Here is a 26,063-nt window from a genome sequence, read left to right as displayed (position 1 = left end):
TCTGTTATACAGCTTAATTACCGACTGATATAATTCAAAGCCCCCGGCTGAGTCATCACATGACATGGCTCTACTTTTGACTTTCTACGCTAATGTTGTATATTTGTAAATACTCATATTTAACCAAGATTCAATTATGGAACTTCTATCTGAATAACTATATTTTATTTTTGACTTTCATCATTTCAACATTTTTGCATATTTGTATCTGATTTGTATTTTACACCACCTAACGATGTTACACTAATTTGTGGCAAACTGCCACACTTTCGCTTATTTTCACATCTTGTCTCTGCGACACCTTTGTTCTGTTTTTCGTACTTCCAGGAACCCATATTAAACGATAACTGGCAAAAAGCCTGCAATCCACGCAGGCTAAGTCCAGTATAACAGCGGAAAATGGAAAGGGAAAATGCCGCTAAAGAATTTTCTGAACACAACACTTCTGAGTCAGACGCGAAGAGAACACTTTGCCCACTCCCAACTAGAAAGAACGTAAGTTAATTAATGCCTTTTCTGGCCTTTATATCTTCATGTACATTCACTTTTCTGATTATATATATTTTTTATTTTTTGATTTGTTTTTACAAACATTGCATTATTTTTCTTATATTTAGTAATTTTCTAATGTTTATTTCAACTACTTTGAATTATATTTCATAATGACAATTTTCAATGTTTAATTTTTACAAATAATATTGAACTCAAATACATAAACACGAGGGTGTCGATGAATGCTTACTCGAGCGATATCACTTTTACTGCAATTGGTTTTAACTCAAAATTGAAATTAGCTAAAATACTTAATCGGAATAAGTTCTTTAGATCTCTGCGTTTGTTCTTAATCCCTTATATTCACAGAAATGTTTGGCCTGACTTGAATTGCCGGTTTGGCATAGCCTTATTGCTCGAGTAAAGGACTAAACACCTTCGTATTTATTTCTGAATTATTGTTCATTGAACGGGAGTTGGTTTGTTCCCCTTAAAAAGTCAACTAATTTCCGATCAATGACAATGATTACTTGCATTTAATTCTTGCTTTTAATTTATTCCCCGTTAATCATTTTTAGCAATTTACATTCAAGTTACTTAAAAACATCTTTCGAAATAGAACTTACTAAGTATGGATTCACTCTTTTCAGATCATTCTACTATAATTAATCTTAGGAGATAATATAAGCAATTTTATTTAGTAAATAAATTATTATTAACTTACTTTGAAGCAATTGCGCAAGTAGTAGAATAACTTAATTTCGCACTAAATGAATTTAAGATCATACAACATATATACATATATAATGTATAACATATAACAACATATAACATACATAAATAATTAACTTGCGTTCTTTCTAGTGAGAAATGGGCAAAGTGTTCTCTTCGCGTCTGACTCAGAAGGGTTGTGTTTCCGAAATTCTTTATCGGCAGCGGGGGCTTTGAATTATATCAGTCGGTAAGACTTGTGCGAAGTAATTTATTTGCATTACACATACATTACGTACATAGACATCGTACTTAAAATTACATCGAATTTCAACATTCTATCATATTTAATGGAAAACTACTATATTTCCATACGCATTTACACATAAAAACTATTTTAATGTGGATTTCGTTGTTATTTTGTTAGATGCAGATCAGTATTAAAATATTTTCCTCTTGTAGCTTGGATACAAAAAAAAAAATAATTAAAAAACACCGTACTTTTAAAAATGATTACCATTCAAATTGTAGAAGATCTATTTTCAGCTTTTATACGTATTTTTTTAGACTCAAATTCCATTTCTTCTCTACTTTTCCGGCCTTTAGACTCTTCCTTCCATTATTCTTTCTTCTATTATAGTCTTCAACTATTCGTTAACCCATTCTTCATCGTAGTCCTTGCTTTCAGTGGCGGATTGGTCAAAGAAATCGGCCCTGGCAGGAAAACATATGCTGGTCGTAAGGTCCCCATATGAAATGCCATTATATATATAAGTTATCGTTGTCAGCAATAAACTACAAAAAATAAATAACAGTGACTAAATAATTATATAAACGAAACAGCGACTGATTCATAATTAGCCATTTAAATATTTTTAAATTCCAGATGCCTGGGCAAATATTTCCTCCATTATATCTTCAATTTTTGCTTTAGACAAAGTTCCTGAATAGTGACGACTCCAAATTAGCTTGCTTCATAGTACTCCTTAATCTTCTCTTTAAAACTTTTAATTTTGAAAAAGCTCTTTCGCGTTCAACTTGCGTTATAAATAGGGTGAGTACAAACTTATATGCAAAATAGAAATTGGCATACTCGTTACTATATAAACTATATTTAAAGAGTAATTTATATACAAATAAGACGCAATTTCCGAAAATATTGCATTTAGCTTTGGATGAATGCTCATTAACAGATAAAAGAACCCTCTCCTTATGACTCGGTATCAGATTCAAAATAATGATTTTCAATTGAATTTTTTAGTATTTCTCACTTCCAACACTCGCTTTCGTTCTATTGACGAATCGTCTACGTCTCTGAGAACACATGATAACTACTATTTATATCTCGTCTATAATCGTCTACTATATATGTCTTTTCGTTTTACATTCATATGTGCTTCTGTACGTTTATTAGGAATTTTACTCGATTTATGTTCATTCACGCGTTGTATTACGTGACGCCAATCTCTCATTCCTCCACTAATAAAAGTACTTTCGTTAGAGCTGTCGTAATAAAGTAAGCAAATGAAGCAGAATAATCCGCTTGTCTCTTTACAGAAACTCAACCATTTTCTATTATTCCCGTTAAGACAGTAGAATGCTAGGTTAAGAAGAAAAGGCACATGTTTTAATGCTGAAGGTTGGCAGGAAAGTTTGCTAATAAAATCCTGTCGATCTTGAGCTGCTGTCGGTCGTGCAAAATAGAAAGCCGACAAATATGAAAAGGACTATGATGATGCACTTGTTGCTACGGTATTATTTTCTATATTGGTTGTGTCCGTTGTTAGTAGCACCGAATTGCTCTCAAGTGTGTTTGATATTTCAGCTTCAAAGGCGTTTGAAATGGCGGCCTCTTCTTCTTGTGTTTGAGCAGTAATTGTCGTGGGAGACGATTCTAGTTTTGAAAATCCAGGATACATATCCGTGAACTTTTAGTAATGTTTTGGAATATCCTTCATTGATTTTTGTCTCTTTTCTCGAAGTTTCGATAAACGATTTTTCGTTTATCAATTCTACGTACCTAAAAAATAACGTAAAAAAAAAAATTCATCTGCAATATTTTTTGCAATAATATCGTTTTACATTATTCTGTGACACGGTAAAATTCGCTAGAGAGTCATTTTTATTTGTAGTTATAATGCAATAGTTTCAATTTCACAATTAAATTAAAAGTTGTCTGTATTGTAGTTTCATAAATCTACCTTTTCGACTATCGACGCCGTCACCCACTGTCGACTATAGGCTCTACTCTACCCCTACTTTACAGCCTACAGCTACCGTGTCTCATGTGAGTTTGAGTGAGATATGCGGTTCGCGCATCCATGTTTCCCTCACGTGCCTGTCTCGCCGAGTCACATATGTCGATTCCATCGTTCCAGTTTCTTGATCGGCCGAAAATCGCTCCGGCCCATCGGGCAATAGCCCGGTCGCCCGCTGGCCTATCCGCCACTGCTTGCTTTTGAAAATTATTCTCGTCAAGTCACTCATTTTAGTACTATGTGTAATCTTTTCTCCATATTCTTCAGTTGAAACATTTTAAAGTTTATTCAGTCAGGCTTCGAACTTAAAATAATTATGTCCGTTACAGAGTTCTACTGCAGATCCACTGTAATATCACCTCTGATAATTTGTAAACATCTGCATTTTAAATCAAAGTAAATACTTCAGAAGATATTTACAATAATAACAGAGGAAAAAGAGAAAATATTTCATAAATGTCGCATACGATAGTTCATTATGATACGTAAGTTATATTTCAAGTGTCCGATCTGTACATATAAGTTCTAAAAGCAACAACATACATCGTCTGTTGCCAACTGAGAATATGAAAAACTATCTAATGACTGGAAATTAATTTTTACAAAAAGAAAATAATTTCAGATGGAAGGGGTCGTTCCGCAAAATAATTTGCTTCTAAAGAATCGAGACAATCGTTTGTTCTTCGTAATGCATAAATATGAATTATGTTTATATGTAAAAAAAAAAAAAAACTTTAAACATGTGAAAAAAGAATAGAAAGCTTTCAGGTTTTATAAAATTATGCCCCAAAAGGTCTTTTTTTTAATGTTTTGTGTGTTGCCTTTATTTATTAAATACCATGCTCTTCGCACTTAAACCATAAAATTCAGTCCAATAGCAATATCGCAAAGTATTTACAAGAGCATATTTTTAGAATTTTCGATACACAGTCTCGCGCGTTGGAGATAAAAATGTTTTTTCCCCCCGTACAGTGTTGCCATTGCTCGCTTTGAAGTCTTTGAGTTTCTTAATCAAAAACTCATAAATCTTTTACAAAATATGAAATAGATAATAAAACAAATTCCAAATTCGAGCTTTCAGATGCCCATATTCGGGTGGAGATGTACGTTTTTCAAAATTTGATGGCTCTAGGTACCTTTGTTTTATCACAGTGTGAGAAACATACATACATTTATGCAGATTCTTCATTATTTAATTTCTTAAAATATAATACAGAGTGATAATATTTAGTGGCAACAATTTCAAAAGTGATCCGCCGTTTAGGATGAATTAAAGCAAAATGCCAAAACGAAATTAATAGCCTTTCTGAGCTAACGCACCTTTGACTAAACATCTTATTTACATTATCTTTCAGTAAATCAACTTTAGACTTCTGTAAAAACAACGTTTTCACAGACTTCTGCGACAAATTTTATCCAGCATAATACAATAAGTATTTCCGAACAGACTTTTTTAAAGGAAAATAAAGGGATTTTCTGAAGTCAGCATCTGGAATCCATAGGTTCTTCTAAGCGAAATGCACTAAATTTCTGAATACTTGGTTGCAGTAGATGCTAATTAAAAGAATAAATAGTTGTCAAGGATAGCTGCCAGATTTTGAAATTATTTTCGTAAGCATTTATTATTCATAGCAATGATAAATTTTATCAAATGCGAGGAAAATATGCGTTTCTATTTAAGTAGCAGAAAATCCATATAATGATCTGGTATTCAACAGGAAAAATCTACTAGGTAAAATCTGATAAAACTTTTACTGTATATTTCACGTTTAAGATTAAGAAGGAAAAACGGATTAAAAGAAAAGTTTGAATACTTGAAGAAAAAGTTAAGATAATAAGCCAAAACAATTGTCTCGGTAAACTTTGAAGAAAATTTAGATGCAAGATAAGATGAAATAAGATTTGTATTGCCGTCCTTACGAGAGAGAAGAATATTATTAGATTTATAATTTATTAATTTGACTTTCATATTATTCAAACTTTTCAATTATTTCCCAACTGATTTATAAAATTAATATTTTAGATTTTACAATAACTCATAGATAAATATATATAATTAACTATGATCTTAGGATCCTTGTTTGATTTTTAATTCCTTCTCATCCAATCTTATATATATATATATTTTTTAGATTTTTCATATATAAGGTTGTAGGGTTTTTATGTTTATTAATTACTTATCTTATTATTTTCTTTGTACAATTACTTCTAATTTTATCGGCTCACATTAGGATGCAAATTAGTTAAAATATATAAGAACAGAGTTCTTAAATTTCTGAGAGAGCTTTTGGCAGCAACCCGCTGACCGCGCCATTAATATATTCGTCCAAAATTTACTTGACTCGGTTTCAGCCTTTGCTAGCCGTGTTTGCTTTCGCAAGTCAAGGACGTGAACCAGAATGTAAAAGGCTAAAATTTGTCTTGTGAATGTAAGTTTCACTTTTATTTTGCGTTTTTTTAATCTCGCAAGCAATGGAGTTACACGAGTTGGACTTTGTGTAGTTGCACTGTTAGTACACGAGTTGTGTAAATTGTTCGACTTAGAATGTAATAAAAGGTTTGTTTTGAAACTTCTCCTGATTTGGTGTTACTTTATTGAAAGATTAGGACTCGACGTTAAATCAGCTGGCTGTCTACACAGAGCCAAGAAACATTTTAGGTACTAGTTTTCATGTAAGGTCCATGCAAGGTCATTCCTGGATTAAATGTGGGTTAAGTGGGTTATGCTAGGCCTAATAGATCACCGAATTGCATTTTATTGGACTTGATTGAATTGGATTTATTACATTACGGCAAAGTATACTAAGAATGCCACCGTGAAAGACTTCATAAAAATAAAATTTTTAAAAAAATTCTGAAAGGTTTCAGATTTTAAATTACGTCCAAAGGGGCGTTTTTTAAAGTTTGTGTGTTACTTTTATTTATTAAATATCATTTTTTTTTGCACTTAAACCATAAAATTCAGTTCAGTAGCAATGTCGCAAAATAATATCTTTAGAATTTCCGATACACAGTTCCGAGCACTGGAGATAAAAAGTGTTTTTTTTTTTTTTTTTTTCCTCCCGTACAGTGTTGCCATTGCTCGCTTTTAAATCGTTGAGTTTGTTACTCAAAAATTCGTTAAAGTTTTACAAAATATGAAATCGATAATGAAACAAATTCCAAATTTCAAATTTGGTCTTCCACATGCTCATATTCGTAGGAGGATTACGTCATTCAAAATCCGATGGCTCTATGTACCGTTGTTTTATCACAACGCGAGAAATATATATACATTTATGCAGATTTTTCATTACTTAATTTCTTCAAATATAATACAGGACTCTAACATATGTTGGCAACAGTTTGAAAAGTGAAACGGACATTTATAGTGATTGAACGCAAAATCGCAAAACGAAAATAATAGTCCTTCAGGTACAAAGCCCCTTCGGACTAAAAAAAAACTGTATTGTATTCAAGCTATAAAGAGAAAAAATAGAGAAACGCCATTATATTTAGCTCTTTCGCCGGTATTTGAAATCAAGTGGAAGTCACTTCAAAAATTTTTACTTTTCCTTTAGAGATGCGAGGTCGCCTGTATCTTTTCTCGTTGCACAGAATTCGGACTAACAGTCCAAACAGTAATTGTTTTATATTTATTAATTCTTGTACTAGTCGTCGACAGATTGGTAATGGATCCCATTTTACCTAATTTTGAAGTATGAAATTCCTTCTCTATCACAGAAGTGGCCATCACATGATATACGTTATTCCTTTCGAACATCATACGGAATATTAAGAAAATAACATCGTTCCTTCAAATTTCCATTGTACTTTTTTAAAATAAACTATTGAAACTGTGTACACTTTTTAAAAAGAATCGTGTGATGTGTATCTGTATGTTTGTAGATTTTATTGTACATATTATTATAAACTAATTTTCCTGCTCTCTTACAGAAAGTTTATGTGGAACTTAAAAATTCTTATTTTTTTGTTGGAAAAAATGGAAGAGATGAAATTTTTTTCTAGCATTAATACTTCGATGCAAAAGAAACCGCATGAATTTCTTGTTACGCGTCCTTTTCCGGTAAGAACAATATTTGCTGATTTAAAATTTTAATTAATTCTTCAGTCTGTTTGTGGTTTGTTTTCAGATGATTATGGCAAAGCGCACAAAGGCTATCTGTTCAAGGAAAAGAATGCCTTAGGGCAGCAACTACTCGTAGTTCATATTTGCATCACACATGGGAAAAACCACGAAAACGTCCACGCAGTCAGCTCTTTTATCGGGATTTGAACAAGGAAATCATCATTCGAATATTGTTCAATCCTCGTTTGAACTAACGAGGATTGAACCATTTATTTGATATCCTCGTTTGAACTAACGAGTATCGCACTATGTGTTGGTGAACAGTTATTGTTCAGTAGATAACATTGGTGAACAGTTATTGTTCACCAATGTTATCTAGTCGGCCACTGATGAGTGTCTTCATGCTGGGAGTCAGACTATACGTAGTCGCTCGCAGAAAGATCTCTTAATCATACTTGTTTTGAGTGAATGATTTCTTTATAATGTTAAGGTCTTCCTGATACTAAATAGGTTATATAACCTAGGGACTCTGATTGTTTCACCCACAGCAGTCTTCAAGCTTTTTGATACATAAAACTTCTTCTCTTCCATTGTGAAATAATTCATATCTGTTCAGAGTTATCTCATCGGTATAGCATTTCCCAGTATACAGCCGATGCTGAATAAATATGAAATTCCTCCAATTTCAGAGCTAGTCCTATTGACGAAAATGTTAAAATTTTTGCCATAGTTGTGATGAGTTAGATAGTAATGAGGTTATTTTGAATGATTTTGCAAACTGATAAATATTCAATTAGCAATGAAAATTAGGATGAAATTCCAAAATGACGACGAAAGCGAAATGATAGGCTTGAAAATCAGTGGAAGTAGACGAAAGTAAATGTCAATTAAGCTGCGGGCAAAGTAACTAAGTTACGTTTCTATGCTAAGAAAATGGAAATCTCTCTTTCGTATAAAAATACATCCTGAAATTTGCAAATTAGTTTCTGAGGAAATTGTAATGAAGACAATAGCAAACAATACAGATAATTATGCCCCAGCTTTTGCCAATTCTATTCGAGACCAGCTAAAATTTCCATTTCAAACTTCATAATTCGAAAAATATAGATTTTGATGAACTCTTATCTAACTTTAAACTACAAATGTTGATGAGTATTGCTCAAAATCTTTCCTGAAAGCTGGGAGAAAATAAAAATCGAGACATAAATTTTCTTCAAAAATATGAGTCAAAACAGATTGCTGATAAGATTTCTTCACTGGCAAAATTTAACTTTGCTAGTTTTGGAAACCGATAAGAGATTTTCCAGTTCGAACAATTTATCATGGAAACATTTCAAAATGCAATAATTTTAGCCGATCTCTGCACAGAACAAAGTAGATAGCTATTTAAATACCGCCAGGAGGGGTTAGGGTTACTTGAATATGGCAAAGCCACTGAGAATATTTGCCTAAGAGGATGGATACCTTCGTTCAGGAGATTCTAAAGGAAACTGGCTCTTATTCACGTTACACATAGGAAAAACACGAAAGCCAACCTTGCACTCAGTCCGTTTCTACAGGATAGAATATACGTAGAATCCAAACCAGATCGAACTTCAATATTCAGCAGTCTTAAGAAGCGCTAGGCCATTGCCAGAATAGAAGGAATGGTAATTGAAATTTAAATCTCCGTCTAAAGTGCTACCATAACTATATATATATATATAAAAAAAAAAAATAAAAAAAAAAATTGAAATTTCTAACTTTCACTATTCTGTCGTCTCATATGCTTTAGAATGAAAAAACGGTCTTCATGGTTTTTAAATCGAAAAATGGCAAATATGTTAAATATCGCTATTTTCGTTCCAAGACATTTAATGGTCTTCCATGATTTAAAATTTTGTACCTTACACCTTCTGTTTCTTAAAAATTTTTAAAAACAAGTTGTAAATAAGCAAAGAAACACAGCATGCAAACTGCCTTTCGCGACTGAATAACAGAGTGAAAATGAAGATAATAAATTTCCAACCAGAAATTCGCTTATCAGGAAACGTATTCAAATGGAGCGGAATCGTATTCCAGTTAATAAAACTAAACCGGAGCATAGAAATGGTTCATTTTTAGACATGCAGTTCTGATATTCACAGAATAAAGAGCGAGTTAACAGAGATATTTTTATGTGTATATTGTAAAATTGCTATTATTCATCTACATCAATGCTTCCCAACTTTTCACATATGCATACTCCTTCTATAATTTTCGTAACGCTGAGTACTCCTCGTAAAAAAGGGGGGGGGCATATATTTTAATAACAATCAAAATATAATTATTTTGTTTATTTATTTATTATTTTTCGTGACATACGCAAAATAATAAGAAATAATAATAAGAAAATAAGAATAATAAGAAAAGAGAAATAAAATTATTCATAATAAAATATAAATAAAAGTTATGTTATAAATAACATTTATTTGGATTAATGAGAAAGATGAAACTGTTTGTGCTGCGATCACAGTTCGTCATAATTTGGTTCTCTAGTTGTTAAATTTAATCTGAGACGCGGTTCACGTCCAGTAGTCTGCTCCTTTTTTTCGACTTAAGGCCCGTCCACACGAGTACGCTCGAAACGTAGCTGACGAACGCGCTTTTACGTTGCCAGCGTAAAGGCCCGTCCACACGAGGACGCTCCCGACGTAGTTGACGTAACTTTTTTGACGCCGGCGTAAATTCGCAGGACGCAGAAGACGTAAAACTGAGTACGCTCCTGTTCAGCTTTTACGCCCGCGACGCGCGCGTATAGCCAATAGCCGACCGAGTTCTTATCACGTGTCATAATCAGAAAACCTTCTTGCTTACCCGTTTCAATATGGCGTCAGAGCCACACAGAGATGAGTTTTTGCTTAGAAATATAACTGTATACAGCAATAAAATAATCAGCATTGTTCACGCCATCTTCAGATTTCTCAAACCGTACATATTAGTATAAATTTAAAATTCTCATTAAAGGGGAAAACTGTATATTTATAAAGCAATGATCCGACCTGTATATCCATATGATTCACCTATTTATAACACCGTAAGTAATAGGAGCCTAAATAAATTACAGTTTCTACGAAATCAAAGTTTCTGCCTTACAAAATTCTCCTTAATTATTATAAATATTGGCTATACCATGTGTAATAAAAAGCTCTATAAATATCCCAATATTAAATATACCAAAAACTAACTTCAGCAATATAATAACTCCTAAAATAAAGCAGTTGACTGTGAAAGAGTATTCAATAAAATACAATTACGAAATTTTGGAGGAAAGTTACAACTTGTGTCATACAGCAATCATTTATTTAAGTTTAATTAAATGACCTTTGCAGCGACTTCTACTTGTTACATTATTTTTCACAAATAACGTTATTACAGATAGCTGAGTGGTCAGCGCGCTGTTCTGTTGGCGGAGGAATGGAAAGGTGGCAAGTTCGGACCTCACCCGTAGACGGTATAATTCAGTTAGCTTTTCTCATTTTGAAACGTGTTTCTTATATTTAATCATGAATCATTATATTCTTATTTTACCTATTATTATTGTTTTTATTTCTTATTTTATTCATTATTATTATTGTTTTTAATTTAGTTTAAAAATGTGCAGTGCAAATAGAAATCCTTATGTAAAAATATATCTGCATCTCTTTATCATATATCATCTATAAATTCTCTCTTTATTTTTACTTTATTGCATATTTTATCATGCACATAATTTCTCATAAACTGTCCAAAGTTTGAACCTCATTCTAAATTCAAAAATAAATAAAAAGAAAAACAAAAGACAGTGAGTTAAAAAAATATGAAGTTGGTTTTATTATATGGTGGATGGTGTATATAAAGAGAATTAAGTAATTTAATTCTCTTTATATACTGTATTCCAAACCAATTTTATAAATCCTAATTTTCATACGATATAGAATCTGCAAGTCTGTCAAACTGGTCGATACTCATCCTGAAGGAATTAAAAAACAAGTAATATACCCCCCCCCCCTCAAAAAAAAAAAAAATTAAGTCAATTCCTACTTAGGTGCACAAAGAAAAGTTTAAAAATACAAAAATAAATAAATAAATAAAAATATAAACATAGTTTTTTTAAATTAAAAATTAAAAAATTTTAATATCTGAAAAAGCTGTATTAACATCAAGTGTCATTCACTGCAAGTTTAAAAAATTGTATTTGAACTTGAGTGGATGAATAAAAAGCATTTTATGTACTGAAAATTTGAACAAGATATAGGGAGAGTGTGAGCTAATAGTAGAAATTTAATAATTCCAGATATTCCTTTCGCAAACAAGGCAGTAAAAAAAAAAAAAAAAAAAATCTTTTTGAATAGGTTGCTCTTAATAAATCTTTCGGACCCATTCTTGCCATTTTTTGCGATTTTGCCTCTGCTTAATAATTGTACATAATAGTAAAGTTTCAGCTATAAAAAAAATCATCTGATTCGGACAACTTGCCTTAAACAGTGAAGTAATTAGATACAGCTCTGTTGACGCTATATTACAGCGTCACGTGATTTTTGCGCAAAATAATTCTATTGGTTAAACGTACTCTTCGCAAGCGTACTCGTTTGGACGCTTAAGTGCGTCTCCTTTTTTTCGACAAATACTGAATGCTGAAAAAGCAACTTCACAGAAACATGAAGTTGGAAAAGGCAAGATGTATTTCAGAACTTTTTCTGCTAAAACCGGATACAATCTCGATTTAGGATTTTTTCTCGTGCTAGCTAACGAACATCGGTATGAAAAAGAAGCTGAATATGACTACTTCACATTTCTTCACATAATTTGCGAAAAACGTCGTGCATTCAAAGGACGGTTTTTAATCTAGTTAACGATTTTCAAGCTTTCTCCAGAACTTTCTGTAAATTAGTTGGTATCTTGCGTGTTGCCAAAGCCTCTCTGTGTATGCAACAATGTGTGGATAGGACATTTGGGGCAACATTTTGAATTCTTGCAATGAGTCTTTCATCAATTCTTACCATACTTTTTGTTCCATCTGTGCTTATTCCAACACATCTATTCCAATTAATGTTGTTCTCTTGGATAAATTTATCCATAACATTAAAGATATCGTCTCCTTTCGTGTGACCTAATAAAGAGTGGCAAAAAAAAGTCGTCATGAATTTCTTGATTTTTTTTCGTATCTAACAAACGCCGTAAGATTTGCAAAATTCGCAGTATCAGTGGATTCATCGCCTATCATAGCATAATAGCAACTTTAAGAAATATCAGATAATAACATCTGTTTCACATTTTTAAATATATCAATGATTCGTCGATGAACTATATTATTTGAGAGAGAAACGTAGTCAAAAGTTTGTTTCGCTCTATCTCCTTTCAGTACTTCTGCCATTATATTGGCTGCAGGCTTGATTAACATTTCGCCAACGGTTTCCATTGCACTACATTTTGCAATTAAAAGCGACACGCGATACGAAGTTTCTAGTATTTTTTGATTGTTGCCTCCCGTCAAACCCCTCAGTACTTTTCGAAACTGATTTAAATCCTTAAGTTCATTTTCAAATAAACCTATGGGTTTATCTTTGTACTAATTATGGTTTGTCTGAAAACGGTGTTATAAGTTGGATGGTTTCATGCTTTCGTTTGTTAGATTTTCAAAGCAAATGACGCAAAGCGGAATAGGCTCATTTTCCTCTCCAGTCCATGAAAATCCAAATTTAAGATATTCTTTGTCGTACTTGCGAGTTTTCCTTGCTTTTTCCTTAACAGGTTCTTTCAGAATTGAAGTTGATTCGTCGTTAATTTCATTATTTCCTGTTAGTTGATTGCTACTGTAATCATTACTTTCTTTCGGTGTAGTTGTTCCAGATTTCAACCAGCAATCCATAAGCTACTTTAGGGATAAAAATTATATTTTATAAAAAAATAATCAAAATTAGTGGGACTTACTAAAGCACTTCTATAAGAAAAATCGCACAAAAGCTAAAAATACTCAGACGCCTGGAGAAGCCACTAACTATTAACGAAGTAAGTTGTTTCTGTATCCAAGTGTCTTATATTCCTGGAGTGTCACATCGGACCATCTCACGTCTCCTACGACTGTCTTGACATGACTCACGAGAGAGTAGAATTAGGTGCAGCTAAGCACGGTGCAGTGCATATCCCCACCAAACTCCGGTGTAACACGTACCCCCACCAAACTCTTTCGTACCCCTGGGGATACGCGTACCACACTTTGGGAAACACATCTATATGTTCATACCTCTGAAAGCATTTATTTACTTAGGAGTATATTGTAAAAAGATTTCTCCTTAGAAAAAGTATTCCCATTATTAAATATGACGTTTTATCATTTGTTAAAAATGAATAAATAAATAATAAAAATAAAATAGTTCTGGGAATAGGAAAAATTAACAACCGGATTATATGATCTCATTTCAGGCCTTACATACGAATTCTTCACAGTCATATAGTGATTCACAAAAGTGTTCGTACACTTACGAGTTTCAGGGAAATACATTCATTAATAAAAAATAATATTTTAGAATGAAAATTTTTTAATAATATGTATAAATTTCTCTTAGCAAAACTACATTAATTATTTATGAACAATATCAAAATTATTTTTGAAAAATCAATAATAAAAATGTAACATAAAAGTTACCTCACAAAAGTCTTCGCGCACTTTAAAGAAATCTGCGCATATTAGCAATATTGTAGTATTTCTGTCAGCTAGCATTTTTTTTGGTATTTATTACAGCTTTCAAACATCTGGGCATAGAGTTCACTAGTTGATTTGTAATATCTGCATCAATGCTCCTCCATTCTTCTATCATTACTGTTTTCAGTTCGGTTTTTGTTTTAATGTTGTGTCTTCGTACTCTAAAGAAAAACAATCACTCGGTTTCTCTCGATAGAATTTGAGGTTTAATCCTAGTATCCGGTGCACACGGGATTTGGCTACTTTTGGCGACTTTTATGATGAGCAGTAAAAACAGGACATATACGATGAGTAGTAAACGGGTTATAGTATATACGTAGACGTTCTTTGGGTCATTTTTGGTGTTGGCGATAATTTTCAAAATCGCACCAAGGCTGCACCGTATACTAGGATTTTACCGAATTTGATACGAAGGGGGAATAATCCCCATCCTCTGATTTGAAATTAATCTCGAATTATGTATATATTGTAATATAAAAGATGTGTCATTAAGACTTAATTGAAGTAGTGATTTGAATCGAATATACAAATCGAAAGCTCTTCCAAATAGAACTAACTATAGGTTATAGAAATAACATATTTTAGTGGTGCCTTCAACAAGGGACTTTTGGATTAGAATTTCGAAGATTAGCAGATGGATTACCTGTAAACAGGTAAGCAATTCCTTTTTCTTTGAAAATTTGAAAAAAAACTAAGTTTCTATATTGTGATTAGTCAAATTTAAACATGGAAGCTTTAGACACACTGAAGCAGAAACGTACGAATGAACGCAGTAGCGTTACGAAATTAATTACAAAAATAGAATCTTTGTTATCAGAAAATATCGAAAACACAAACACTGAGGAATTGCAGGAGATGAATGAAACAATTCTCGAAAGAGAAAACACGTTGAAAATGTTGAATTCACAAATCGAAACTCAGTTAAAAGATGCTAAAGAATTTGAAAAAGATATTTCTGCAAATGATAAATAAAATGAACAAATTATGTCTGCAAAGTTTAGAATTAAAATAAGATTAAATAAATGTAATGCAAATTCGTCTGTGAAAAATGCATCAGATGCAAATTCTTTGAACACTTCCGTTTCTGAAATAAACGTATCGTCATCGGCTATGAAATTGCCAAAGTTAAATATTCCAAAATTCTCAGGAAATGCAGGAAAATGGTTAGGATTTTTTTAACAGTTTTCAAGCTGCGATTGATCAGAACAAAGCGTTAAGCAAGACTAAAAAATTCGTATACTTGAAATCATTATTGATAGGACAAGCATATAATGTCGTTGAAGGATTTCAGTTAACCGAACACAATTACGATTCGTGCTTAGAACTTTTAAAAGAACGCTTTGGAAAACCAGAGAAAATTATCAAATCACATATGAATAACCTTTTGGACATAGAACCAGTTAAAAATTCTTCTAACTTAAATGCACTAAGAAGATTACACGACGCTTGTGAAATAAACATTCGAAGCTTAAGTAATTTAGGAGTAACTTCAGGTTCGTACGGACACTTGTTAAATCCGATATTATTGAAATTATTGCCTCATGATTTGATTCTCGAATATCACCGAAAGCGTGATCCAAAAGAGGAATCTGATGTTACAGGTTTAATTGCTTTTTTGAAAAGCGAAATTGAATGCCGCGAACAAACCTACGCAGTTAACTAACCGGAACCGAAATTCGTTCCATTGAACGGAAAGCATAAATTCTACAAACACAAAAGTAGTTATAAATACACAAACAATAAGTTTAACTCTAAAGTTAACCCCTTGTCGGCGGCAGAATTATTAGCTCCTGTAAAAGAAGAAAACTGTATTTTTTGCAAAATTAACACACATAATAGTGAAAAGTGTAATATGAGTGTAAATGAAAAACGAAATATTCTGAGATTACAAGAGCGATGTTATGTTTGTCTGGCTCAAGGACATCGATTTTCCGATTGTTCTGAGAAAACCTCTTATGTATACTGCCACAAAAAACATAATGCAACCCTTTGTTACAAAAATGAGAAAAAACCCGAAGCATCGCAATAAAAAGGTGTAGAAAATTCAGCGTGCAATCACATTAGCATCGGTAGGAATAAAATATTTTTACAAACGGCGACAGTAGAACTTAAAGTAGGTCACGCAATAAATTAGTTCGTTGTTTATTTGACAGCGCTAGTCAACGCTCGTATATTCAGAAACGTCTGTCTAAACAACTGGGATTAAAAGTCGTGGGCAGGGAAAAATAATAATTCATACTTTCGGATCTCAAGTGCCTACCAAACAGAACTGTGCGCGAGTAGAAGTAAAAATGAAAAACATTTTCGATAACCAGGAATTAAATATTCAGGTTTTAGAGACTGATGAAATATCGAGTGCTGAGCTAGACTATCCTCCGGAAAATATTCGGGAGTTGTTAAAAGATAGGGGAATAATTTTAGCGGATGTTGATCACGAATCTCTAGCTAACAACAACGTATCTTTACTCATTTGAGCTGATAAATATTGGAAATTAGTAAAAGACAAAATTGAACGTTTGAACTCAACATTAGTTATAATGGAAACCAAAATGGGTTGGATTTTAATGGGAAAATTGTTTGATCATATCGACGATAAGGAAAATGTGACGCATGCCGTCGCAGTGACTTCTTTATTAATTCACACATCGAAGATTGAAAATTTGTGGAAACTAGATTTATTGGGGTTTCAAGACCCTGTTGAAACAAAATGCAGAAAGGAAATGGAAATTGCCGCATTGAATTCGCGCTCACTTAATGATTGCCTTGAAAAGGGTCCAAATTTACTGGAACAAATTATTCATATAATTTTAAGATTTCGCAAGAATAGGAGTTATTTCAGACATAAGAAAGGCTTTTTTGCAAATGTCAGTGAATAAGAGTGATCGAGATTTCTTAAGATTTTTATGGTGGAAAGACTTTGACAAGGAGGAACTTAAGAGTTTTTAGACATAAACGCGTTGTTTTTGGATTGAATTGCAGTCCCTTTTTACTGGCTGCTGTATTAAGTCATCACATTGATCTAAATTCATCTAAATATCCTGAAACAGCGGAAAATTTAAAAGAATCATTCTACGTAGATAATTGCATCACATCTGTTCCTGATGAAGAGACACTTACGCGATTCATCGAGGAATCGAAACAAATATTACATTCTGCGTCATTCGATTTGAGAGGGTGGGAGCACACTTATCTATTGAAATCTGAACACAGTATAGAACCTACTCATGTATTGGGAATTTTATGGGATAAGGCAGATGATAGCCTTTTCTGTGAGGTGAAGACTGCTACTTACAAACCAGTGAATCTTACTAGAAGAAATATATTGTCTGCGGTACATCGCATTTTCGACCCCATGGGTTTTCTCTGCCCTATAACGCTAACACCTAAACTACTCATACAAAAGACATGGTTTTTAAAAATAACTTTCCGAAGACTTAGGAAAAGAGTTCTATTTGTGGATTGATGATTTGTCGCTTTTATCCAGTATTAGAATTCCAAGGGCTTTAGATATAAATGGAAATGAAAGTCTTAGTCTTCATATGTTCTGTGACGCAAGTAAACAAGCCTATGGATGTGTGATTTATTTAAGAAAAGAAACAAGTGAAAATGTATCGGTGTATTTTCTTCTAGCTAAAAGTAGAGTGAGCCCATTAAGAAAAATGACCATAAATCGTCTAGAATTATTATCCTGCTCTATAGGAGTCAGACTCGCAGCTCTTGCTTTACAAACACTCAAATTAGACAACGTTTCAAAGAACTATTGGACAGATTCGAGTACTGCTCTTTCTTGGATCCAAAGAGATTACCATAGGGCGCCATTTGTCGCAAATAGAGTAAAAGAGATACGAAAATTGTCATCGGAATCTGAATGACGTCACATTCCAGGAAATTCGAATCCAGCAGATATACCATCGCGAGGGTGTTCGATTAAGAGTTTTGTGAAATCTCGCTGGTGGCAAGGGCCAGAATGGCTTATGAAGAACGATGAAGAGTGGCCAACTAGTGAAGTGATTACTAACGAAGAAGAAATTATGAAAGAAAAACGAAAGAACATTATTTCGACTTTGGCTAATATCACCGCTGAAAAATGGTATCTGATTTACTTTTCAAGTTACTTTAAAATTGTGAGAATGATTTCTTGGATTCTAAGATTCATAAATAATTGTAGACATGGAGGAAGAAATGATGGCAAAACCTTGAGTGTTGAAGAATTGGACATTGCTGAGAAGAAATTAGTGAAGATCGTTCAAGAAGAAGCATTCTCTAGTGAAGAACAGTTGAAGGGACATTTTACTTTCAGAGATGAAGAAGGGATTATAAGATTGAAAACGAAGATTTTGAGAAGACATTATGATGAAAACTTCCGGTGCCCCATTGTACTTCCATCCAAACATGAATTAGTAGAAAGAATGATACAAGACTATCATTTACAACTTTTACATGCTGGTACTCAAGTTCTTTTGACCAATATTCGTCAAAAGTTTTGGATAATAAAAGGAAGAAAAACAGTACAAGGAGTCATATCGAAGTGCGTTCGGTGCAAGAGACACTCGGCGAAAGCTCTTGATACAGTGCCTTGTCCTCTCCCAGAAGATCGAGTCAGAGACGCTTATGCATTTGAGGTGACAGGTGTTGATGTAGCAGAACCACTTTATTTAAAAGAAAATAGAAAAGCTTGGATCTTGCTTTTGATTTGTGGAGTTTATCGTGCGGTTCGTTTAGAATTAATTGAAAGCTTATCGACTAATGGATTCTTCCTCGGATTTCGAAGATTCATAGCACGAAGAGGACGTCCTAGAGTAGCATACAGCGACAATGGCACAAATTTTGTAGGGACAAGGAATCTACTCCGATCTGTTGACTGGAACCAAATTATAAGAGGTTCTTCGACAATGAAAGTTCAATGGAAGTTAAATCCACCAATCGCAGCATCGTGGGGCGGCTGGTGGGACAGACTGGTTCAGATGATCAAGAAATTATTGAGAAAAGACCTGGGAAAATCATTACTTTCATATGAAGAAATGTTAACTATCCTATGTGATGCGGAAGCAAATATCAAGTCCAGACCATTAACCTACGAGTCAGAAGATTACACAGATTTATGTGCACTCACTCCATCTATGTTTATTCAGGATGTGCGAACTGAAGGTGTTTTGGATATGGACAGTTTGGATAAAATCAACTTATAGAAAAGATGGCGATACCACCAAAAGTTACGTGTGGAATTTCGTAAAAGATTTAGAGATGAATATCTTGGTACGTTAGTACATCGACCAAAGACTGTACCTTCGCTAACCATCAAGAAAGGTGATTTAGTGTTTGTAGAGGACGATAAAAGGAAAACAACAGACTGGCCTATGGGTCGTGTGATCGAAAAATACACAGGAAAAGACAACAACATCAGAGTGGTGAAAGTAAAAACATCTAGTGGTGAACTGTTAAGACCAGTTCAAGGAGTATTTCCAATGGAGATAGACAATAAAGAATCTATCTTCGAGCTTAAAACTACTGAATCATCCACATCTTCGAGAAATACTGGTAAAAGGAATGGTTTAGTAATTGATACAAAAAACTGTGAACTTGAAAATTCTGTTAAAAACATTCACTTTAGTAGATATGGCAGAAAAATTGTAAAACCAAAGAACTTTAATCAGTTTAATTTTGTTTTCAATATCACTATAATTTGTTTTCTTTATTCCTTTCTTTGAATTTAATTTTTGTATACAATTTGATTTTCCAGTTTAGTGAATTAGTCTCTTTACTAGTATTTTTCAGAAAAGAATTTTTTGCCTGTTGTTTAAAGAATGTAAATTTTCAGAATATTAAGTAAGTTTAAAATATTCAAGATATTTGTTACGCCTAGATAAAATTGTTGATTTTGGTAAGATTTAAATTACTCATCTTATATTCGTATTTCAATTTTCATTTCACAATTGTTTTGATTTTTTCATACTCTGTCAAAAATCAAAAGGTGGGAGAAATGTTAGAACTCGAACGCGAAATGAGCGAAAGTTTCTCTTCGGCCAGTGGCAACGAGGAGTCGAAAAACAATCTTGGAAGAGAGCAGTCGCTCACTCGGTTTCTCAATAGAATTTGATACGAAGGGGGGGGATAATCTCCATCTTTTGATTTGAAATTAATATCGAATTATGTATATATTGTAATATAAAAGATGTGTCATTAAGACTTAGTAGTGATTTGAATAAGACTGAAGTAATTGTCATAAGACTGAAGTAGTGATTTGAATCGAATATACAAATCGAAAGCTCTCCCAAATAGAACTATAGATTATAGAAATAACACATTCTGTTGGGTTTAAATCTGATGACTGAGGTGGTGTTTTCGGAACTTGTGGACAATTATAGTCACCCAAAAGGCGAATGTTGATGGCCGTGTGCTTAGAATCGCTATCCTGATAAAAAAAAAAAATAAAGTAATTTCCAGTATCCCAAATTTTGGGCATATAATTCTACATTATCTTTTAAAATATTTAAATAAAGAGCATGGTTCATAGCGCCATCTATAAATACTAAATTATTTGTGATGCTGACATGCACCCTCTCACAAGAGTACCTCCACCGCCGTGATTTATTGTATCAACCAAGGTCTTGAGATTAAGCGCCTCATCTCCATACAAGTATACTCTCATCGGAATCAAAAATATTAAATTTGCTTTCATCTGCAAATAAAACTTGATTCTAATACGCTTCGGGCTTGATTCTAATACACTACCATTGATTTTGAGAAGAAAAGCCTAAGCTTTCTATTTTTTGCACTTTTTAGACTTTTACTTGTTTGTGTCGCATTGTCTCTTCAGATAATTGTTTTAAAATTTTCTATTTATTCATTCGAATTGAGCATTTTAAATATATTTATTAATATAAATTTTCCAGGATTCATTTTATTTATTTGAATTGCGAGTTTTTCGGAAGAATACTTTGTGTCCCAGACTACGGTGCATCTGAAAACTGAATCTATTAAAAGAGAAAATACAGTAAAGCACAGTTAACACGCTTTTTCAATGTTCCGTTCAGAAAAGATATATAAACGAGAAAGATGTATAATCGACATTTTAAATTAGGATGACTTACATATATTGCTTTAAAAATAGCTTTAACATTGTGCTCATTGCTTTACACAATTTTATCATCCTGCATTTGGTTTCTTGAAATGTTATTCATATTTTAGTCAAATATTTTATTTTTGAAATTGCAAGCATCAAATATCATAAGATTAAAAAGTTTTAAATAAAAAGAAATACTAAATTTTGTGCAAAAATTTATTTTTTTCTTCTTAATGGCTTACTCTTTTTCTTCAGGCATTCTGCAAGTATATTAAAAAGCATTTAACTTTTCGAAACATCTTGGTATCTCTAATAAATAAAGTTTAAATAAAGTTATCGCCTTCCATTTCATAAAAGCCCACAAACGGCCACACTGTTACTTCGCTCCGGGGTTCGAATCCCGGCGAACGGGCTGTTTGCATGGGCGTTTTCATGGTTTTTCTCATTGTAACGTGTATGTCAGCTGGTTTCCCTTAGAAAGTTCTTCACGAGGGCATCCCTCCTTTTAGGCAGATAGCTCTGCTTTGCCGTAACTTAACAATCCAATTCCATCCATTTCACCCGTATTTAGTCAGAGCCTTTATCAGTGTATAGAGGCTAAGCATTTTGAAGGTATGAGATGAAAGAAAAGACTGGTTTCATCAAGAGAAAAAACGTCTTTAGGTGACATCCACATACATCACTGGATAAATTCCTATATATTCAAATAATTCGACTAAAAATCATGGGATTCTCCGTTTATGATGATATGATGTTCTATAACGTAATTTAAATTTATACAAACATATAGTCGAAAACCAGTCGCTCTTCACTTTAATCTGCAATGATATCGTTTTTGTCTTTTCCGTTAGCACAAGCTCAATTGGTGGTATTTGCTGGTGTACGCGTCCAAGTGTTTCCTCTTTGAACACCCAAATTCTCTGAAGCATTCTGAAAATATATTTAAAAGCATCCAACTTTTCGAAACACCTTGGTATTTCTGACAACCAAATTCCCCTTCAAATTTTTGCTTACTTTTCTCCCTAATTTTCTTTTTTCATTCTACATGTATTTTCAGTGCTCACCACCAGAAAATTAAGATTTTGTTACACTTCCATAAATTTTGCATTCTTGTCGATTTCTTTAAAATATCAATTACATCAAGTGCGTTTCAGTTGAAGACAGCTTTTCATTTTCTAAGCATTTTAACTATAAATAAAGTTTAAAGCAAAGTCCAAAGGATAAATATTTTAATTAAAAGATTTTTTTCTAAATGACAAAGAAAAAAAACAGTCCAGCAGTGTTTATTCTGTATCACTGAGTGACCCGAATATTATATCGGCTACAAACAATCTAAATCATATTAAAGATCATGTTTTTTATACAATCTACTATAACACGAGAGAAAATTAGCTACTTAAATCATTCTTTCGAAGAGGATTAATGTAAAGATTTATACTTATATATATAATTTTTAAAGCTGGGACATGACCAAAACTATCAACGTCCTGTTTGCTTAAAAACATTGTGAAAATAAACATCAAACGAACTTTCTCAGTTTTAGACAATTCATTTTAAATGCAGTCAAAGTAAAGTAGCAGACGATAACATGGCGAAGGTAAAAATTTACTCTTACAAATATTTAAAAAACAAAAAGAAGAAAGGAAGAAAATTTTTAAAAAGTTAAAAATTTGAATAATATCATCTATAATTAAAAAAATACCTTTTCATAAAGTATTAATAAATATTTATTACAAATCACTGAGGGGAAAAATTTCATATAATTAATTCTCCGTAAGAATTTATTTGAAATTTAAGGTTAAAAATAGCTGTGGCAATTCACTGTAACAAAAATCCATAAAACCACATTTGGCGTTATTATCGCTAAAAAAAAATGCCAAATTTCAATATGCGAAAATATGTAAATTCGTGTATATCTTAGAGAATTTTGAATAAAAAACTCTAATTTTTTGCAGGTATGCTTAGGTATGCTTACACCTACTCTAAGATGATTGTAAAAATGTTATAGGTTATAATTCAAAATTTTTTTTCGAAAATTTTATAAAAATGATTTAAAAATAGAAATTTTAAAAATAAAACACAAAAGGTGGCTGAATTTTATTTGGAATGAACCTAAATTTCGAAATGTGAAAGGAAGAATAATAAAAGAGATATTAATAAATATATGCCAAATTCAATTAACATTGAGGAACTAAAATTTTGAGAGCTAATTTTTTTAAAAACTACTCGTACGAATTTTACAAAACTTGACAGTCTGGAATAATTTGAATCGTAGAATGGAAATATGTAAAAAACAGTGGTATGTTATTTCAGAAAAAGTCTGAATTTGTGTCAAAATACCTATGTTAGAATAGTGCTATATATAAATCTAATATATATCCTAAGTCGCGCTTTCGAGACATGAAAAACGTAATTTGAATTTTATATTCGTACGTAATTCGGGGGTGTACTCCAACTGCGCTGATGAAAATCCCCCCCTCGTCCTGAGATAGTCCAACTGCGCCGATCAAAATTTCTTTCCCCCGTTGGCCATAGGGTTACAATTTTATTTTTCGAAGCCAACTGTAGCCAAGAGGAAAATAAAAATAAAGAAATATATTTTTTATAAATGAATAGTGGATTAGTTGCCAATCTAGAGAAACTAAGCTTCGGCAACAACAAAGATAACGCCTTCTTTTATTATTATTGTGAATTAAGTCATGCATAATCCTTTCTGGAATTTATTCCAGGAAATAAGTGTTTAAGATTTCTAGAGTAAATTTCTTAGGGGTTGAAATTTAAAAAATACAGCAAAAATGAGAAGATAATTTAGATCTCTTTCATATCATAAGTTTATTAAGCATTGTATACCCTACACGGAGCACTCACTCCTTGAAACTGAAATACGGACATAGCGGCACAGAAAAATATTTTTTGAAAAGAACTATGTAGTAATGCATAAATGAAAGAAATTAAATAAAAACTATCAAAGAAAATATATAATAATTATTACATCAAACACTCTCTTGACCGCAAGTGATAAAATTTTGTTTTCTCGTTTATCTTTCAGCAAAGCTTATACAATTAAATAATCACTTTCATTCGCGTAAAATTATAAACAAATGTAAATTATTATAGAAAACTCATAAAGTTAAACACTACAGTGTGAAAGGAAAATTCTGGAATAAAAATGTTAAGAAAATTAGATGAGAAATAATCCATAATTTATTGATATCCATATAAACTCCATGCTTTTGGGAAAAGTTACACATAATTTGCACTGAGGTATCAATCACCGAAACCAAGTTAATTTCTTTCCTTATTTTTTCTTATCGATAAGATTCTGATCAGAAGGATTTGTAAAAAGACACGCTAAGGTGAAAAATTTTGCAATATTTTTAAAGAATAAATTTTAAAAGTATTTTTACTTCATGAACTGAAATTTTTACTATACATTTTTACACAGTAAATAAGTACAAAAAAAAGAAATAGTTAGGGGATCACTGGGACTAGAAACTCGATTGGAACTACCAATGTTTAGTGACTTTTCCGCTTCATCATAAGACATTTTGAAATTAGGCTGAATAGTATATTAAAGAAAATAGAAGATACAGCACACGTAAGAACAAAAGTGGGCTGAATTAGAGATTTACATGTTTAATGAATAAGTTAAACTTACCTGTATGCCATTATGAAATATTAGGAAGTAGCATAAAAGCATGAGTGAAGAAGGCAATGGCAACTAAATCATTCTAATCTAAATGTATAACATTATCCGTATCTGCTATTAATTTCAATACTGCTGAAAAAATTATAAATGAATTATAAATCGTATGAACTCGTTGCATTATAAATTACAACAGTTAGAAATATTATTAGCGTGATTTAATCTTTGTTAACAAATAATTTCAAGTAACTAATTTTACAAATAAGTCAGCCTGAAACTAGGTTAGAAAATAAGCTACATGAAGATTAAGCTTTGCCAAGGTGTTAGAAACATCTTCTGTTAACTAGAGTTATGAAGCAAGAATTTGTAAAAATTATCATTTAAATATAAATTGGCATAAATACAATACAAATTATATAAATTTTACATACATGAAAACTTGAGTACAGTGCAACAATATGTGAAAAAGGAATGGATTAAAAGGGAGACTGAAAATCCCAGGATATGAATATAAGGGAGTTTGAATTTTTTTTTTTTTTTTTTTTTTGTTAATTATAAAAATTCTGATGACGCTCATAATTATCAATTTATTAATTAAATATGTATTAGAAATTAAATGTATGCCAAAGTACATCAGGTGGAAAACAGAATAAATATTTTCTAGTATTAGAACATGGAATTTGTTAAAAGTTCGTTTCTAGTATTAAATATAATAAAGTTAAATATAATAAAGTTCGTTTCTAGTATTAAAATATGAAATTCGTAATAAAGTTAATTAACCTTAAAATAACTTCAATGATTTAAAATGGAAAGCTTAATACGGGAATATATTGCAATAATATTAGTGTGAATTTAGAACGACTTAAGAAGTCCAATTTTTAGATTTAATGAAGATAATTTTTATAATTAAATTAGAACTGTTTACCTAAAATGGTAAATTTGAAAGTTAAAACCATTCTGCTGTCTAAGAAGATTTGTTAATATTTATCTAGACAAGAAACTTATTTAAGGTGAGCTACAAATCCGATATTTGATACGTTAATTATGTATCAGTTTTGTGTATGTCATTAATCTATCAATTTTACTAATCAAAACTGATATATATATATCAGCGAGTAAAA

General features: G+C 32.0%; 1 protein-coding gene across 1 annotated transcript in view; it reads left to right on the top strand.

The window, feature by feature from the left end:
- Window positions 1-350: 350 nt before the first annotated feature.
- The window catches only part of LOC118202098 (uncharacterized), a 58,528-nt gene continuing 32,815 nt past the window's right edge, over window positions 351-26,063 (top strand). The window contains exons 1-3 of the mRNA XM_085814813.1: window positions 351-495; window positions 7,398-7,527; window positions 10,927-11,002. Of these exons, the coding sequence (XP_085670939.1) occupies window positions 413-495; window positions 7,398-7,527; window positions 10,927-11,002 (289 nt within the window). The 5' untranslated portion in view covers window positions 351-412. The remainder of the gene's footprint in view (window positions 496-7,397; window positions 7,528-10,926; window positions 11,003-26,063) is intronic.

The sequence above is a fragment of the Stegodyphus dumicola genome, chromosome 4 (genome assembly GCF_044657685.1).
Source record: "Stegodyphus dumicola isolate Sdum_Otavi_A_Nest chromosome 4, ASM4465768v1".
In the NCBI taxonomy this organism is placed as follows: domain Eukaryota; kingdom Metazoa; phylum Arthropoda; class Arachnida; order Araneae; family Eresidae; genus Stegodyphus; species Stegodyphus dumicola.
The sequence above is the reverse complement of the archived record's forward strand: the minus strand, read 5'-3'. Positions and strand labels throughout refer to the sequence as shown.